This window comes from Thunnus maccoyii, chromosome 9, assembly GCF_910596095.1.
Source record: "Thunnus maccoyii chromosome 9, fThuMac1.1, whole genome shotgun sequence".
Taxonomy (NCBI): Eukaryota; Metazoa; Chordata; class Actinopteri; order Scombriformes; family Scombridae; genus Thunnus; species Thunnus maccoyii.
In genome coordinates this window covers 22,294,676-22,313,249 of record NC_056541.1, presented here as the reverse complement: position 1 = coordinate 22,313,249, position 18,574 = coordinate 22,294,676, and the positions used below count along the sequence as shown (strand labels likewise).

Sequence of the window (18,574 nt, the reverse complement as noted above, 5' to 3'; positions counted from 1 at the left end):
TAACATGGCATTGTTAAAATTGGTTCAGTTAATTGCACTTAAAAATATCAAAGCTCATGTAAATAAATCCAAATACATACGTTTTGTAAATGTTGGCTATCAAGTATATTTAATACTTACTACTTAATTAATACTTACTACTTAATTAATACTTACTACTTGCCATAGATATTTAATAAATGTAATACATGATATGTGTATGAGTGTTGCTGATAAGATGTGAAGTATAATTTATAATCACATCTCACATACAGAGCACTATAGCTTTAACAGTTTAGGCTATTGTGATTATGCTAACTAGAAGCCTGTCTGGAAAGCCCCGTCTGTGGTCTTCAGTTCACCTCTGTATTAGGTAAACTCTATCCAGGAGGCATTTTATCCTCTTCTCCTTTCTCATACTCTACCCATCATCCCGGGGAAAAGAAGAAAAGGGAGAGACAAAAAGGGAAAGAGCCTGGCATGCATAAATGAAAGTTCAACAAGGTTCAATGAAACACTTATACAATTTGCTGCAATATAGTGGGGTTTTATAATCTCATTATCATCTTAGTGCCAGATTTGCCCATGAGGGCCGTTCCGTATTCACTCTTATTAGCTCCTCAGATTTGTCCATTTGTCCTTCCGCTACCCGCCTCACAGCCAATCACTGGGACAGAATCTCTAATAAATACCCCCCCTCCTCCCTTCTTTTTTTATCTCTTATTTTTTCTCTTGCCATACCTCCTACTGCTTTATTTATGTTTCTTTTTATAAACTTGGTTTTGCCATGGGGCAAACACAAAGCATTTTACTCAACACTCCATTAATAACTATGTATTTTTTTCTGTTGAAGTCATTTTGCTGTAAACACATCTGTATGTACAGTATACAGTACTTTGGCCATTATATTTTAAATGCTTTGACTTGAATCCTACTTATGTGTGAGTTGAGGATATACTTTCTTACCCTGATGCAAATTATAAGGTTTGAACAAAAGGGAGGATTGTTGAAACATTTGAGAAATAAATATTACTTTATGTATACTTCATGTCACATATTGGAAATTTCAGTCTGTGTAAATCTTGGATGAATGGAAAAAATACAGTTGCATGTAACACTGTATTTGTTTACTCTGATATTTTTTTTAAATCTTCTTACATGTTCAAGGCCTGGTTCTTTCCTCTCTTGAGAACTCAGGGTCAGATGGGGGAGCTAACGTACAGGGTACAGTAGAGCAGGCCACAGACTGCTTTCGAATCCCCTAGCCTCTTAGCTGCTGTGGGTAGTGTCCATCCCTGGTCACTCAGAGGGCATCCCCAGATTAGTGCTTCAAAGACATGGATCTCATTTGCCCATATGGCCTCTTCTCATTGAGTTGATATAGGCTCTAATCCGCCGAGCCTTTACCCCTGACCTCGACATGTGGCGAACTACTTAGAAAAAGAACACACAAACCGTGCATATACCACATTTGATAGCTGCGGCACCAACAGGTCAAGTGTAAAGATGAGGATGAAAAATGACAGACAGTGTATTTTTGATTGTCAGTGATTGTAAGGGATTCTAGCTACTTTTCCCCAATTTGCCTTGTGGTATAGTCAAAAAGCAGGAAACACATAATAACATGCTGGGTTCTTGTGGCTGTAGGTTTTAGGTGCAATTCCTGGGGTGGAATTAATCCAATAAGCCCCAGTGGGGCACAGCAAATCCTAACCACTGCTAGCATTATAACTCTTAGCAATCACCTTCATCCCATAGTCTCCCAGTATCACTGTGCCCTCATTAACAAGGCATAAGTTGCCACCCAACAAGTGTCACAGTGATGTTATCCATGCAGCAACACTCCTCTGATGATACTTATCATCATTATTGGCATTGACCTTGTCTGTGGGAAGATGAGAGGATAGCCAAGGCAAACAGGAAAACCTTACACTTTAATAGCTCCACTTTTGCTCCCCATTGGTGGAGGTTTTTTGTTCCGTTTTGTTTTTTTTTACATTTAATTTCCATTAACTCATGCATGTATTACTTCTGAAATTCATAATCCTATTTTAGTCTAGATAGATAGATAGATAGATTAGATATTGTATATGTTGTGGATGTAGTATTCCTCACCGGCGCTGCCACTAGGTGAATTTAGCTGATGGGATAAAGTAGATTAGCGCAGGTAGAGGTTAATCTATTGAGTAATCATATGAGAGTGTCACCATAAATCCTTATAAGTTCAAGCTACTCAAAAAAAAAAGAAAGAAAACCTTATTCATTGCTCCACAGCATTTTTATTCAGGGGGAAGAACATGAATATATATAATTTGACTATAAACAATATATTTATTGAAAATGAAATGGGAGACAAACCCACAAATACGTCTTTGCAGTTTTATTTAGCAAGATGTTCCAATTGTTTTACTGTAACTCCATTTATACAGTTAAATCTGTTAAGACATTTTTGTATTTATTATTTATTATTGGAGGCTAGTGGCTCAAAGCTACATTAGCGCTTCTAACATAACACAATACAGTCAAATGGAAGGGGTCGAGTTGCATTGTAATGTAGGCAGCAGGTTTTGACAAGGAAGAAGACTGCATGGAATAAAAAAGATGTCTCCGGTTCTGAGCCCAACAACATTATAGGAGGGCAATGCTAAATCAGTGGAGTACTCTTTTGACCTACAGTGGTGAACAATTTGTAAATGACTCTAAATACAGATGTGGTGATTATATTGTGGTGCAAACAGTTTTTTTGTCACTCACTTTTAATTTGATTTTTTGATTGTGGCTCCCAGAAGTGTGTATTAACTGAAATTACTGTAGGTGCAAGTTACAGTTTTGTTATTCTACTGTTCTTACATTGTGCTCTGTTGTGCTTGTTATACATTTATTTTTTAATGGAGACTGTTATTGTTATGGGTTCATGAGGCCAGTTCATTTGGTTTAGCAGCTAATTAATACACACACAAGCACACACACACATACTGTATGCCCAGCTGCTCTGAAGAACACATGCTGTGATCCAACATCTGGAAAAGCCAGTCAATTTAATATGTCAGTGTGTTTGTCTGTGTGCACTGTATGTGTGAGCAAAGGGTTTAGACTTTTTTCTTATTCTGTTAGTTAAAAGTCAGCTCGTGTTTAGTTAAACCTTTTTGATTTATTGTTGCAACAATTTGACCCCCTCTCTTCTCTACTTCATGATAAGGTTATAATTAAATGCACGTTTAATATGATTGTTATGAAATAAAACAAGACTAGGACAAAACCTAGTATATGGCTGGACTGTGTAAACGCTAGAGGGCTTTTAATTTGAAATGACAGATACAAGAAGTGGCGACACTCGCCGAGGCGACTGATGAAGTTACGCCATTGGTCGGCCTTAGTCAGTCACTCAGTGAGTCAGTCAGCCAGTCAGGGAGGGACTTTTGCATTTATAGAGCTGGCCCCACTGTTGTGGTCCAGCCAAAAAGAACAAACATGGAAGCTGTGAAAATATATCTGGAATGCACATAATTGCCAAAGAGATGATTGGAAAATGAAAGAAAAAAAATCATCCTTGAAAGTCCTTGAGTCATAATCAGCCACAAATTATAATGTTTATTTGTCTTTTTTTCAGAGAAAAGGAAATTACATCTTATATATATAATTATGTAAACGAAAGTAATGGTAGATTCCACAACCAGGGAGGTTTTGAATATGCAGCAGTGACCTTGGATCCTCCACTGTGCTTCATGTTGACAGATAAAAACTTTATTAACAAGCAATCTACAGGACAGGAGACAAACCGCCCGTGAAAAATGTGGCAATTAGAAGATGATTTTTTTTTTTTTCATTGAAAGCACCAAGGAGTAGAAAGGGGTAATAAACACAGCTTGTTTGTGGCCTAGGAAGCAGCAATTATAAAGTGTTTGGAGAGTTGTTGTGCTTATTGTGCCTGGGAGTAATGAGATAGGCTGCGCTGATCTCTCACTGATGCTATTGCTCTTAATCCTGAACCCTCTTTTCCTGCTTCTCTTGTTTATCCACCAACATCCTCTGACCATTGCTGGCCTGTCACTGCTCTGGGCAGCACAGGATGACCTTTGACCTGTGTGTCAGCTGACTTTTCAGCACTGAAAATAGTCTAGCACTGAGTCTAAGCAATGGGGCAATAAATGTGTCATAATGTGCAGTGTATTATGTTTTCCTCAGTGTGCAACTATGTGGATTGGTTTTATCACTGAACCAAACCCTCTGTAAGCCATTGCCTTGATTTTAAGCGGTCTAATTGCTTTTTATGTCTGTCTCAATTGTCTAAGTCCCCGGTTTTCCCCATATGAATTTGTCCTAAGTGGTCTTGTTCATTAAGATGACTGACAAAAAGGAAATTCATTTAGGGTTTGGTGTGCATGATGTATATATTGTGAAATTCTAATATTAATGTTCTGTCTAATCATCTGTGATTATATCTTGGTAGTCTGTTTCTGTCCATCCTTTTGCGCTCAAACTATTCCCAGAGGCCCTCTTACTGTGTCATCTGTGACACATCTTGTTTCAGCATAGTTGTATGGTGTTAGTACCTTTATACTTGGGTGAAGATATGTGTGCATGCATTCCTGCACATACACATACTTACCTACACTTGTGTGTACATCCTCCCAAGAAGAGGAATGCTGTGTGTACAGGCGTGTTATCTGGGTGACCTAGAGACAGTCTTGTTATCACCTCCATGGACCTCTTAGGGCTAAACTACAGAGCCAGCGGAAAAACACCACTCCTGCCTTCCCCCCTGTCTTTGCATCTGTGTGCTGGTCAGCCAGTATGTCCGCCTACTGCAGGGCTCACCTCCTATCTAATCAACATAGACAGGCCACTTGTTTGCATACACACACACACACACATACACTGCCTGTATGCTCACAGCTTCACATGTGCACAGACATGCTCAGAGATAGCCCTACACATGTAGACACACTTAGTGATACACCCCCAAAGACACAGGCCCACACCACACATATACACCCACACACTGATAATCACAGACAAACTTACATTGATCTGGGCCTGTTCTGGGTTCCCAGATATGACCAGCTGTTGCCATGAGATTTGGAAGTGGCCCAGAGGGCAGAGAAGAGGATCTAAGGCTCAAGTGGCAGACATGCAGATCAGGTAATGGAGGGCGCCACAAGGTTGGACAGGCGGGCCTCAGGGCATAGAGGAAATAAATTGAGCCTCCTAACTAAAGGCGAGTCCCGTTCCCCATCCTTGAGCCCAAGTCACCTGACTGCGCTGTGGCTCTGTCACAGCTTACAGCTACCTCCACCCTACCTTTCCCCTCGTTCAGATCCTAACCAACTCTCTAGTGGCAGAGGAGATGTTTGTCTTATTGAGATGCAAAAAGGTGGGGTCAGTACTCAGAGGTGCAAATTCCGCCATTTTAATCCCCTTTTGTTTGGCTTATGAAATGCTTTTTTTCTCTCAGAGTGCATGCCAGCTGACCCTCTGATGTTACATAGTGCAGCTCCCCTTTGCCCCCAACCTTGCCCTCTGAGCAACATGTGGCCAGATAACAAAACCCTAAACAAAAGAGGTAGATTGCCAGGAGCAGAGTGGAAGTTGGGGGCTCGCACTTTGTGTTTGAAACACTTCATGAGCGCTAAGTGAGGTTGGCACCAGCTGTTGGAGCAAAGTCTAGAAGAACTGGGGGGAAGTGAATTGCGTTTGGCACCAGGCGGCTATCAGGCAGTAATTAGTATAGCTAACATCCCAGATGAAGGAGTCAAGTCTAGGTCAGGGTAAAAAACTTCAAGGGTCTTAACGGGTAAGGGTTGGAGGCCAAGCCGTGCCCCCTCCCCTCCCTGGATATAAGTTCATGCCGTGCCTGCTCAGATTTGCTGAAAATCTGTATTGACCTTTGACCTTGAGGTGTCGCAGCCAGTCACATGTCAGACTGGCTCCTGTGGACCACGCTGGATGTGTTCATGTTAGATTGTCTGGGTAGTTCCTACTCAAGACCTGCGCAGCCCGGCCCAACTCAGAGATTTAGTCTTACACTCGATGAGGCTTTTGACATAGATGTTACCTTACAGCTTAAACCCATGCTTGGCATTCCTCTCCTGCTCTGGCCCCAGGATCAACCTTTTTCTGTCACACAGACAGGCCCTTGAACCAATCAGCAGAAAAATGCATGCATGTGTGGATGAATGGATAGATGAGAGAGAAATGGATTGTTTTGTACTACAATTCTGTAAATGACATTGTAATCTCTTTCATATATGACGTGGTTGGTGTGAATTATCTGTATGAATGTATGTATGTGTGTGTATGGATGGGTGTGGAGGTCACTGCATTCATTCCTGGTTCCTTAAAAGACCTCTAATCCTCTAATGCAACCATAATCTCTTTTAATACATTCAATATTAGTCGACAAATCACATGATAATAAAGTGATATGAAAATGTTTCTTTCGAATGACAGGACACACTAAGGATTTAACCCGAGGGTTTAATCGTAGTTGACACTCAGTATTTGTTATGTTGACCATGTCATAAGGTTTATGTCGGATGTTGGCCTATAACCTTCTCACAGCACAGGCTAAAAGCTCACCGTCTTTTTGAGACATAAAAACAGACCTACGTACTTTAATTTATCTTAAAATACAATTTCATATGGATATACAGACTATGTAATTTGTCCATATAACGTAAGCAGTGTTGATACATATGAACTTTAAATTAGAATGCACACATGCTTTTGTGTTGTATATTTCACAGATTCTAATCAGTGATTTCTATATTTTCTTTCGTATCAAATACTTTCTCTGAATAACTTCTGTCTCTGAGGAGTTAAAATAAACAAGGTTCTACTGGAAAAAAAGGTTTGAACTATGTGAACTTTGGTGCATTTCATTTATCCTGTGTGCTATTTGTGGTGCTTTTCATCTCTTGAATCCTGGCCTAGTTTCTGTATCTTGTTTTTGGAAAACACGAGCTAAGCTGTGGTGCACAAACCAGACAGCCATTAGATCGCTGCACTGTAGGTCTGACCCCTGACCAACTAAGCCTCTGCCCCACCCCCTTGTAAACCCCTCATCCCAGCCCACCCGACACCTACCCGCCCCATGCCCTGCCCCATCCCCGTCCCTTCTTGGAAATGATATTATGGTGTTTGGATCATCCTCCTTGTCTTCCTCCATACTGTAATCCTATTTGCTCTGTCATGTGTTGGTGTTCACAGATGGTGTGTGTGTGTGCGTGTGTGTGTGTGTGTGTGTGTGGAGGTGGTATGACACCCAGCTCACTCACAGCTGTTTGGAGCTCACTGGCCCCATTGTCTCTCCCACACATCCCAGAGAGGGTGGTCCTGCACAAACACACACATGGCCATAACCACCCATTCACCCATAGAGGTGTTGAAATATAAATGATTGTAATATTTTGGGTAACATAGCTGTCAGAGTTCTAAAGTTCATCCCCTCGTCCTTCACTTCCCCCCGGTCCCCACACCCCCACCTCCGCCCCTTCAGTGATCTTCCTACATCCTACCATCCCTGTGCTTGCTGTAATAAAAATGTTAAGCTGAATGACTGAATGAGTGCGAAAAGGGGTAGGGGGTGTGGTGGGGGATTTGGGGGCAGGTGGGGTGGGGTTGTGGGGAGGGAGGCGGTGAGTCCCCACTCATTGTTGAGTCTCGGGCAGAAAGAGAGAGAGAAAGCGCAGCAGGGTGAGAGGTTCTTGGCAGCGCTCCAATAGTTGGCGTCTCGGCGTCCACATTTAGTTCCAGCTGAGTGCCCACAGTGGGCATGGCGGCACTGCCTTCACTCTGACCTCTCGACCGAGGACCACTGCTTGCCTGTTTCCACCACCCCTTTTGATTTATCCTTTTCTTCTCCTTCTACCCCCCCCTCCTCTTTGTATTTCGGAAATGGCTTCATAACAGCCAAAACAGAGATGTTTCGGAATTGATTTGTCAAAGCGATGGGCTACGTTTGTGATCAGACAACCAGTGGGATGCTTTTCGGGCTTTGTTTTTTAAATACGGTGCAACTTATCATTCACCTCTTAATCAAAACAAAACTCTTAAAACAATATTATTTTTTTCTGATCTTCAAAAAAGATTACAGGTGGCATTTTCTCATTAATTTGTCTCTGTCAGATATCCAAGAACTGCGTTAAACAAAAGGAATGATTTGCTTTGTGCTCTCATTTGAGTGGTAATAGGGGTTTTCCTGGTTAGATATACAGTAGTCGAGTGCCATTTGTAGACAAAATGTAACTGATGCTTAAATAGATAATCATCAAATGACTAATATACTGAAATGTATATATGCTCACAGACACACCATTATGCCTGTAGTCACCATTTAATTATGAAATAGTGAAAATCCAATATTTTGCACCTTTACTTAAAAAATGGAAACAAACCTATAAGCTTTAATTAATGTGGGTTTAAATGTTACATTTAGATTTTTAATAGAATGAGACGCTTTCAAAAACAAATTTGCACAGCGCAGCACAAATCTCGTACTAAGAGGTTTTGAACAGTTTGGGTTTGTTGTTTTACAAATACAGTTTAAATTTGTACTATTTTTTTGTATAAAACAGTCTCAGGTCTTGAAATGGAAGGCACACTGAGCAGGAATGACAGGGTCTCTCTTGTTTTATGTCCTCCTTCCTTTAAACTTGAGGACTTTCTCTGAAGGCAGTGCCCTAGAAACTGACGTAGGGAACGTTAGGGTTGGAGCAATCACACTGTTAAGTCGTGTAGCCTGTTGGGAAGGAAAGGACTTCAAGTGACAAACTCATGGAGTACTCTAGGAAGACAGACTTCTGCAGTTATTCTTTCTTTTTCATCACTTCTTTACGGCTATCCACCTATTTTCTTTTCATCTTTATTTTGCACATACATATTACTCTCACTCACTTCATCTAATTTTTTATTTCCCTCTCAAATAAAGTATTTTGAGATGTTTAGATTTTGATTCTTAATTTCAAATTTCAAAGTCATATACAGCTAATGAGAATCATATCACATTGAAAATTCACCACTGTTCCCTTTAAGATATGTGTATTTTCTTAATCTGATACTATATACTTATACTTACTATATACAACACAGAAATTACCTTGTAATTCTTAGTAGAGAAATTAACAAAAATTAAGACACAAAGGGATTATCTCCTTTAAATTGTTTAATGTTGTAAATGTAATACCTTGTTGAGGTCTCACATAATTCATGCTGGTACTGGAACTAACATCGATTTACATCACTGATTCATCTATTGATTATGTTTCCAATCAAGCATTTAGTTATAAAAAGTTATAAAATGGCAAAAGTAATATACCCATCACAAGTAACCAGTATCCTCTGTGTCTGACCAGCAGCCAATACCCCAAATTAAAGCAAAAAGCAAGAAACGTCTCTGTGAAGCTGAACTTGTGTGGTAGGCTATTTTTAGGGGTATCCCGATCAACTTTATTTGGCTTCTGAGTCCATAGCTTAGAGTATACATGCACTGAATAATTTTCACTTTTTTTCACTTGCATTTATGAGTAGAAAGCGCTCATACTATGAAGCCAAGTTGTTTGAGGAGAGCTTCACTGCAACACTAGGCTGAGTTGGACAAAACACAATGAATCACAGTAAAAAAAAAAAATTGTCATTTGATCAGGTTTATTTTAGCTGACACTGATCCATTAAAATAAGCAGATCAGCCCCAATATCAATCTATAAGATTGGCAAAGGACATCTCTACTTTTTTTATTTGATAATTGACTAAATTAATCATCAATATTGGAATTGATTAATTTTCTATTAGACAACTATTTGATTAACCAACTAAAATGTTTCAGTACTACTTTATGTAGTTCTGTAAACAGTGTCACAAGTTTATATCAATGATATGTAAATGCTGAATTAAGGCAACTTGTAACTGTGGAAATTTCACTGCATAGTTGTAAAACATCAACTAAAATAGTGTGTGGATCAGTTGGAATAATGCAATTAAAAGGACTTCCATGTATTGTTATGAATTGTTATGAATACAAATGCTTGTTTTTAGAGGTCATATCATAGCCTATTTTTTTCTCATTTCAAACAAAATCCATAATTTTAATTTCAAAAAGCGTGTTTCTGCTTCTGGAGCCCGCCTGTTGTACTGCTGCACAGACATTGAACAAGGTGGGCACCGAGCCAACATGGGGAGGGTCGATAGCTGTTATACGAGCAAACGCTTGCAGATTTTGGGAGGCCTAATGAATTGCACCTGTATTGATCTCCATGGGAAATGCTTGTATGATACAGGAATAATTTAAAGAAAAAGAACTGGTTTGGAGGGGGTGGAGGTGAGGTTGTTGGCATTGGGGATGGAGGGAGCAGAGGTGTTTGTTCAGAGTTTGTCAGAAGGCAGATAGTGGGATCAAGATTGGGTATTGACGAGATAGGGGGCCCGGGCGACTGAGCTACAGAAGCTTGAAATAAACTGTCGGAGGCACACGGCCGGTCATTACAGTGAAGCCGCCTGGCCCTGCTCAACCTTGAGCCAGTCGATAAGCTATTATAACCATGCAAATTGTGGCCAAATCAGAGACCTGACATATTGGTATTATATTCCTGTGCAGCCACCGGGTTATGCATCATTATTGGGAGCCAGCAACAATATACATTATGCTCCCCTGTTTAGTGTGTAGACTCATGAGGGGAAAACACTGCCACAGGACAATAACGTGTTTGTGTTTTGGATGACATTTCATTTTTTGTGGAGAGCACAAATTGCAAACCCTGATAAGTTTCTACATGCCAAGCTCTTGTGCCATTTCTTTCCCTCATTTTTTTATCATACTTTTTCTTCTTTATATGATTTCACCACCCATGTTGGTGCACTATCCCTCTGTCTCTCTCTTGTTCTTTCCCCTTTTCCTCTTTGAGCAAGACGGCAGCCTGCCAGGTCATTTACTCTCAGTGACAGTGTGATGCATCCAGCAGGCCAGCGTTTGGATGATGTAATTTGGGCTAAAGGCTGTGTAAACACTGCTGTGACCTTGGTTTTAGATTTGTGAATAGGGCTGGGTTGGAGAACAGAGGAGAGGATTGTGTGGGATTGAGAGCAACGCGCCCTGGCTATGATAGCTGGAAGTCTCTAGCTGACTGACTGATATGATAACCTGAGACACCTCAGCCTTACCTCTGACCCAAGCTACACTCCTTTAACCATCTCTCTGTACTCCTCTCTCTTGTCAAAGCTCTCTGCTCACCTCTGCTCCACTCCTTTCTCTTTGATATTGGTGTGCTCGTTATTGCCCTCACTCTCATGTTCTTTCTACCCCTCTCTTTTCTCCTCTCCAATCCTGGGCCTTTCTTCTTTGATAGCAGTATCTCTGCCCTTCAATCCTCAGCTTGTCTACTGTCTGCCCTCATCTCCTCTACCATTGTGCTTTACTTAGTTTTTGCTGTCATCTGTCCTATGCTGCTCTTCTTGAGCTCCAGAGGTCAGCACAAGTAAACACTGGCCGACAGCCCAGACAACACAGAGCTATTGATCTGGTTTGGTGGGAGAGGTGATGGGTCTCCTGGTGGGTCTCACAGAGGGTTATGACCTCCAGGTCTAGACTACACTATCCTGGGTCCTACAGTTGGGGGAGGTTAAGAAATATCTGGGCAACAATAGTCAGTCAATTGTGATCCATTAAGAATGCCTTTGGGCAACAGATGTGTGAAGATGTAGAGTTTCAAAACTTGATCCAGGACAGTATGAACAATATACACAGGCAACAGTTTGAGGCATTAGAAGTGTATGGTTATACTAATAGTAATGGGAAACAGCATTTATAATAATGACATTTTCCATCTGAGCCCTATTCTATGTAGAAGCAATATTTCTAGCCGTGCTCTTATCATATTGCGATATGAACATCCACAATAAACAAATCAAGAGCTACAATATTGCAATAGTGGTGATTCATGAAGAGATCCACTTTTTGCAATATTTTAAACTGATCCACCAACAAAAAAGTGCCAGAAATTGTACAAATATTTATTACAGCAACTTTAAGTGGTGTGTTATTCTGAGAATGCTCAGAATAACACTTCCATCTCTGCAACTAACAGTGTGCTATGGGGCATCTCATATTGTGAAGTGGATGCATATACTATCCTTACACAAAGAGTTTATGCTAGTTTTTGTGCTTTTTGGCTATGGATTAGAGTAAGGTATAATGGAATTCATATTGGACAGTCACAACATTATATTAATAATCTTGTTATTACAGCTGAAATAGCTGTGGTTGAAATGCTTAAAATTCCATGCAGTTTGTGCAGTGAACTAGCAAAATAATATATGTCCATATCTTATGGCATTGCTGATATCTTTGCTGTGTCCAACAAATGCATCAAATGTCACGTGTATCATACCATCTTGTGTAGCCCCTGTTTTCACTCAAATTTTAATTTTTAAAAGAATTTTTTAAACTGCACTGTAGTAGTTTCATACATTATTGATTTGCTGAGAGTTTTTTATGCCTACGGGGTTAATGGTGTGCTAGTCCAGAGTTTAGGTTGGGGGGTGGGCTGGATCTGTGGGATAGTGAGATTTTATTGTTAATGCATCTATGTTGAAGAGGTTCAAAATCTACTGGAATTGGACTATCAAGTAGGACGAGAATGGTAGCTGGCCCATGCGGTAATATTTTTTTAATTTGGAACATTTAATAAATTACAGAATTATTTGAGAATACAGTGCTTGAGAATGAAAGAATGAATGCTCCGTGTTAGACTTACTTTTAGGTTTAGGCAGCATGGTTAAAATGTACAGTGGATTCACTATAACATGTGATGCATAGCTTTCTCTGTTTTTATCCTGCACACAAAACACACACTCTAACAGACATTCTTCACAGAGCCTCTAACCACCTGAGGCACTATGTTTACAGGCATTGTAAAAAGCTTCTAGCAACATATGCAGAACATTGGGATGTGTTCTTTGAGCCCTATATGGGATCAGGGCATAAGATATCAGGGCTTCTCAGTGACCAGTTGATATAGTAGCCTATTCAACAGCTCAGGGCAATGCTATTGATATTTGAGAATACACAAATTTGTTCCACCAAGTTCTGCGTGCAATGGCTCGCAGATGGGCAGCGATTAATCAGAGAGGTAACTGTGAAGTAGTTTGCAATTAGACTGGAAAGCTCTGAGGCATGCTAATTGAATCAGAAAATTAGCGACAGCTCTGTACCGAGCTGTAATAGGCTAGCTGCTGCTTGCAGCAGGTGCTAGCCCACTCAGCTGTGGAACAAGGTATTTAAGTCACATTAGCAGCAGTAAAAATATTCCTTGATATGGAACAGTTAGATTTTCTGCTCGTTTTCACCACCCAAGTCACCAAGAAGAGCCAAACAGCCAGCCAGCAAGAGTCAGCTCAGCCAGCATGTGGCACAAACACAGCAACCCCACCACCTTAACACAAATATCAGAATGTGTAAGGAACTGATGCGTTGGGAGATACATGAAGATAGTTGAATAACATATCACTGGAGATGAGCTTGATAGAGATTACATGTGATGCATTCCTGTATTTTAGCAGTGATAAAGTAGACTACGTATTTTTTCACACACTGTGATTATGAACATTGGTTTGTTTTCTCACTCTCAATTGTTTCCCTCCCCTCTATCCTCTGCTCTTCTTCGCTCTCCTCACCTGCACTTCCCTCATCTGCTACCACCCCCTCTTCCTCCTTCCCTTAGCCTCCCCAGGGCTCCTGTTGCTGACATCTCTCTCTGACACAACATGAAAAAGTGGTGAGAAATTAAAAATTGATCACTTTTGAGCACAGGGTTGCCGTCTCTTCTGCTTGTTGGCTACGAGTGGTGAAGAGAGAGAGAGAGAGAGAGAGTAAGAGGGAGAGAGTCGCTTTTGTGGGAAGGCTGTGCAAGCTAAAGTTCTTTCAGGGTTTCCGTAGACTTAGAGTTAGGGGAGAGAGTGAGGGAGCGGAGGAGCGAGGAAGAGAGAGATGTGCAAAGGAGGAGAGAGTGATGTAGAGGTAGAGAATTCCCCAGGCAGACAGTGTTGTGCTTCGTAGTTCTCGCTTTAAAGCATGTTGCGTGCCACACATAAAGTAGGAGCAGAGGCCATGACAGAGGGGGGGGGTGGGGGGGGGATATGTGTGAGGATGTTTGTGTGTGTGCGTGTGTGTTAGAGTGGTGTGTTTCAGGCAGACACTGTCCTCTTCTCTGCCTGTTGAGCCCTCCAGTTCTCCTCAACATTCTGATCCCGCCCTGGCTCTGCTTACTCTGATATCTTCATCAGAAACGCCTGCCCGCAAACACATTCGTTCACTCTTGCGACTCGCACACACAAACACACACGAGAATGCATTACACTGTGCTGCACAAACACAAAATGCATATATGCATGCTTAGATGAATACATGATCACACAAACTTGCCTACATACATGCGATTGCACATGCTGCTGTCTTCGTCTCTATACAAACACACTTATAGACACGTACAAATAAAGCCTTCGCACATTTTCAGCTGTGTTTGATAATGCTCATAAGGATGATTGTGCCCTCTATATACTTTGAATGTATTGATTTTTCTGTTTGTGTCTATGTTCATATGTAGTGGTGTCTGTGCTCAGCCTGAAATGAGAGAGGATGGAATGAGGTCTTAGGTTGATGAGAAGCCGCCTGCTATAAACCAATGTCATGCATTGATTTTCCTGGTAATGAGTTCCCAGAATCTAGATGCACATATACGCTTTGAAACATACACGTATACAGTAGTGAATGCACATGTATATGCACACATCACAGGCACTCGCACTCGTCTCTTCATGGAAACATACATAAAAAATAGGAAATGAGAAGAGGCATCTAAACTGTAGCTAGAGATGATGAATATGTGTAATGTATAGCGGATAGATTTATGTGCAGCATATTTCAGCATGTCATGAGAATATCTTTGAAGCAAATGGAGAATTGCGCTACATTCTGTGCAAATTTTGAAGTTGGTTAATTTAATTTCCTTGATTTCTTTTTTAAATAAGAAAAGGCATCTTTTTAGTAGTGATTATTTTAGCTGACCATTCATATTGTATCTCTAAACGTGACAGTTTCTATGTAGCTAATTTACAACCCTGTGGCTAACACAGCTATGGCACGTAACCCCAAATCTTGTTAATATTTTCTGAAGTGGTGCATGCATTTATATTGCAAATCATGTTCTGGCACAAATCCGAACTCTGTACTGTTCACCCCTCCAAAATTAGTCAGGAGAGCCTCGCTTTCCTAAAGACTCTTTCTTTATCTCTACCACCCTCTCTTTTCCTCTGCTTTTTTTCTCTCCCCTGCAGAGAGGATAAGGGCACTCCCACTCTTAGTCAACTGTGGAGCATTTACACTGAGGTAACTGTAAGGTTAGCTTGATCAGCTTTTAGTTAGGAAACTCTGGCACCTGCCGTCGAATGGGCCCTCAGGTACTTTGGCGAACTGCAACTTAACTTTTACGTTCAGTGCTTACCTCAACTACCCGGTCATTCAGCGTATGACTATGCTATCAATTATACAACAGAAAAGGGAGCCACATCATGTGGTTTCTCAGAGTAGATTCATTTTTTCTTTTCACTTTGATGCTCTGAAGATAATTTCCTCTGTCATAGGTCATGTGGTTCTTTAGGAATCTAATCAAATGGCACTATTCCAGCAATCTCTATACTTTGGAGTGAAGAAGCATTCCTACAACCACGTTCCCTCCCTGTACAGCTGCAATTCAGCCAGCCCCACTCCCGGCAGCATATTCCAACACCAGCTTGTTAAACAATTTCAAATCTCAACGCCAACTCTAGCCTATTCATACAGTTACCCCCCCTAAGCCCTCCCTCCATCCTTCCATCCCTCCCTCTGTCCCTCCTCTGATCCCATTTCACAGTGGAACCATCAGGAGCTTATCCCAATCTCAGCCTTGGCCAGGGGCCCAAAGCAGTGCAAGGCCCGCCTGAACTCAGCTGTGAACTCTCAACCTTTCCCTCAGTGCCCTTCCCTCTCTAGTTAGCTGGCTCCCCCCTTTTTTACCCGGACTTCATCTCTGCCTATTTTAGGAGGGTTTTGGATGAGGGCTTTGATATGCAGTGGATGCTCTTATGCACAGTTTATAGAGCACGTCTAAACACACTCAGGGTGTCGAGTAGAGCTCAACAATAACATAAACTCTCTGTTATTATCCAGACAGCAGCCAGCACATCAACCAGCCACCCGACTAGGCACCCAGCCAGCCAGTCAGCTAGCTAGCCAGGGAATCACACTGCTACAAGCTGTCAGTCAAACAACCATCAGGGCAGTCACCTAGCCCATCAGCCAGCCAGCCATTATGAGTGTTTCAAAGCTGGGCTAACTAAGACAGCTCTGAAAATGTGTCCCCCGAGCAGAAAAGGCGATTGGGTTAATTTCCCTTTTTTTCACTCCGTTTTTAAAACTACTAAGTGTGTCAACTGGCACTGGCTAGTGGCTAATGATGGAAGTCCCAGCCAAAAGACTGCAAGTCTCTGTTTTAGTCATCACAGACACAAACCAACAGCTTTAGCCTCAACAAGACCTCTGCTTTCCATGTTGCCCTCAGCTTACTCTCACTCTCCCTTTCTCGCTATCCCCCGTGCCCCCTTCCAGCCTGTGTACTTCATCAGTATCAGGAGTTACAGTAATGAGATTGGGGTTTTAAACAGCTGAGCTCAGTCGATAGTAGTGTGTGCCACTGGTCATGCTATCCTGGCCTCTGTAGCTCTCACCCTGCTTATTCTTTGCTGACGTTTACAGTTCAAGAGAGGGTCAGAATAAAGGCACTGGTCCATGTATGCAGAGTGAAAAGAGCTGAACAACTAATATTTGTTCATCTGACTTAAGGTTAAAGATAATTTTTTTGATATACATATATTAGCATGGTTCATTTAAGAAAGTGTTTTACAAGTATTTTAAATAAAAGTAAGACTGGATCCCCAACTTGAGATGATAGGGAGCACTAAATTCCCAGTTTATACACAGAAAGGTTTTCTTCTGTGGAGTTAATAGAGGGTTGAGGGCCATGAGTTTGTGTCCATAGTGGGCAGGTGTTGGAGATGATGGGCATGCTGCGCAGGTAACGTTAGCTAATAGGGTTCCATCACTGATGACTGTCAATTTAGTATGCCCAGCCCGGATCAGATCTGCATGCCACACAATAAACTGCACTAAGCAGAGATTGACAATAGCCACAGACACTGGAATGACAAATAGACAAAAGAATATTGTAATTCTAGTGTCTCTGCTATAACATAGAAAATTATATTCATTACTTATGTGTTATGTGTTATGTTGTCATCGGTCCACCTTTTGCACAGATTACATTAACACAAATCCTGCACACCACTTCAGAACTGTGTCTTGGTTCTCCTCTTTCATTAGGCCAAAACCCAAAGTACTGCCAGACGGGCAAAGTGGTACCTTTTTTAGCGACCAAGTTTGTTCCCACCATAATGCATGGAGATTTGCCACTGTCACTGATCAATATCTGCTCACTTCCACTGAGCTTTAAATTCACTGGTATATTCTGCAGTTACATCGCTATGACTAGTATTTAAAATATTTTTTCGTGATCAGCTGATCTGCTTAATGAGGTAGCTTAAGCGTATGCTAGAGGGAGGAAAAGTAAGGAAAGAAAGGCTGAGCAGATAAGGATGGGCTGTGAATGGGCTCAAATGTGCAAAAAATAAAAATAGTAATTAATATCCAACATGCAGCACATACATATAGAAAGTATAAAAGAAAGTATATAAAAAATTATAGTACCTTTATAGGAGTAGCCCATAAGTACCCTGGCTGCATGCTGGGTGCAGTCAGGGTGCTGACAGAACTGAGGTGCTCCACAGCTCCAAACCCCTACCTTTGCCCGCTTCACTGAATGTCAACCGAGCACAGGGTGCTGGAGCTAAAAGTGCCATCATATCAGCTCTCAACTGTGTTCACAGAGGGAGGGAAGTGGAGAAAGAGAGATAAGAAGGTGGGAGAGGTTGGATCCATCGGATAGAAGTGGCAAGAGTTTATGACATTTTGTTGGCTTCTCATACTTTTCAATGAAGAGATTTGACCATGTGCACATGTATGCACATTCTCATGTATCTCATGTGTCTTTGTGGGTATATGTCTGTGTGTATGTGCGTGCGTGCGTGCCCGTGTGAGGGTGATCTCAGTGACACACATCCCCTTTATGAGAGGCACATCACACTACAGATGACCCTGTTGGATGGCGATGGCCCTTTTAACTACAGCACCCTGATGCAATCCGCTGTAAATACATTAAACCAAGCTGCAGAGGAGGAAGCTGCTTATCCATCCTCTCTGCCTCTGTCTCTGTCTCTCTTTCCATCTCTCTCTCTTTTACTCTCTCTTTATCTCCTTCTCCTCTCTTGGTTTTGTCTCTCATTTGCATTATATCTGTTTCACTGAGTTTGTTTCATTCTCCTGTTTTTCTTTTATCCACTTTCTGGTCTCCCTCACCTTCTTTACCTCTATCTGGAAGTACTGCATGCAGACACTCCCTGTTTTCTAAACTACATTGACTCTAAACTCTGCTGATCTAGTTTACCCCCTCTGCT

General features: G+C 41.4%; 1 protein-coding gene across 6 annotated transcripts in view; it reads left to right on the top strand.

Annotated features, from left to right (window-relative positions):
- Positions 1-18,574, top strand: part of fam172a (family with sequence similarity 172 member A) — a 150,581-nt gene that overhangs the window by 111,075 nt on the left and 20,932 nt on the right. Inside the window, exon 11 of one of the 6 annotated variants that reach the window (XM_042421385.1) lies at positions 5,034-5,121. The exons of 4 other annotated variants lie outside the window; for them this stretch is intronic. In XM_042421385.1, the coding sequence (XP_042277319.1) occupies positions 5,034-5,121 (88 nt within the window). Of the gene's footprint in view, positions 1-5,033; positions 5,122-18,574 lie in introns of those variants that run through there. One more of the 6 variants, XM_042421386.1, reaches the window with a different exon arrangement.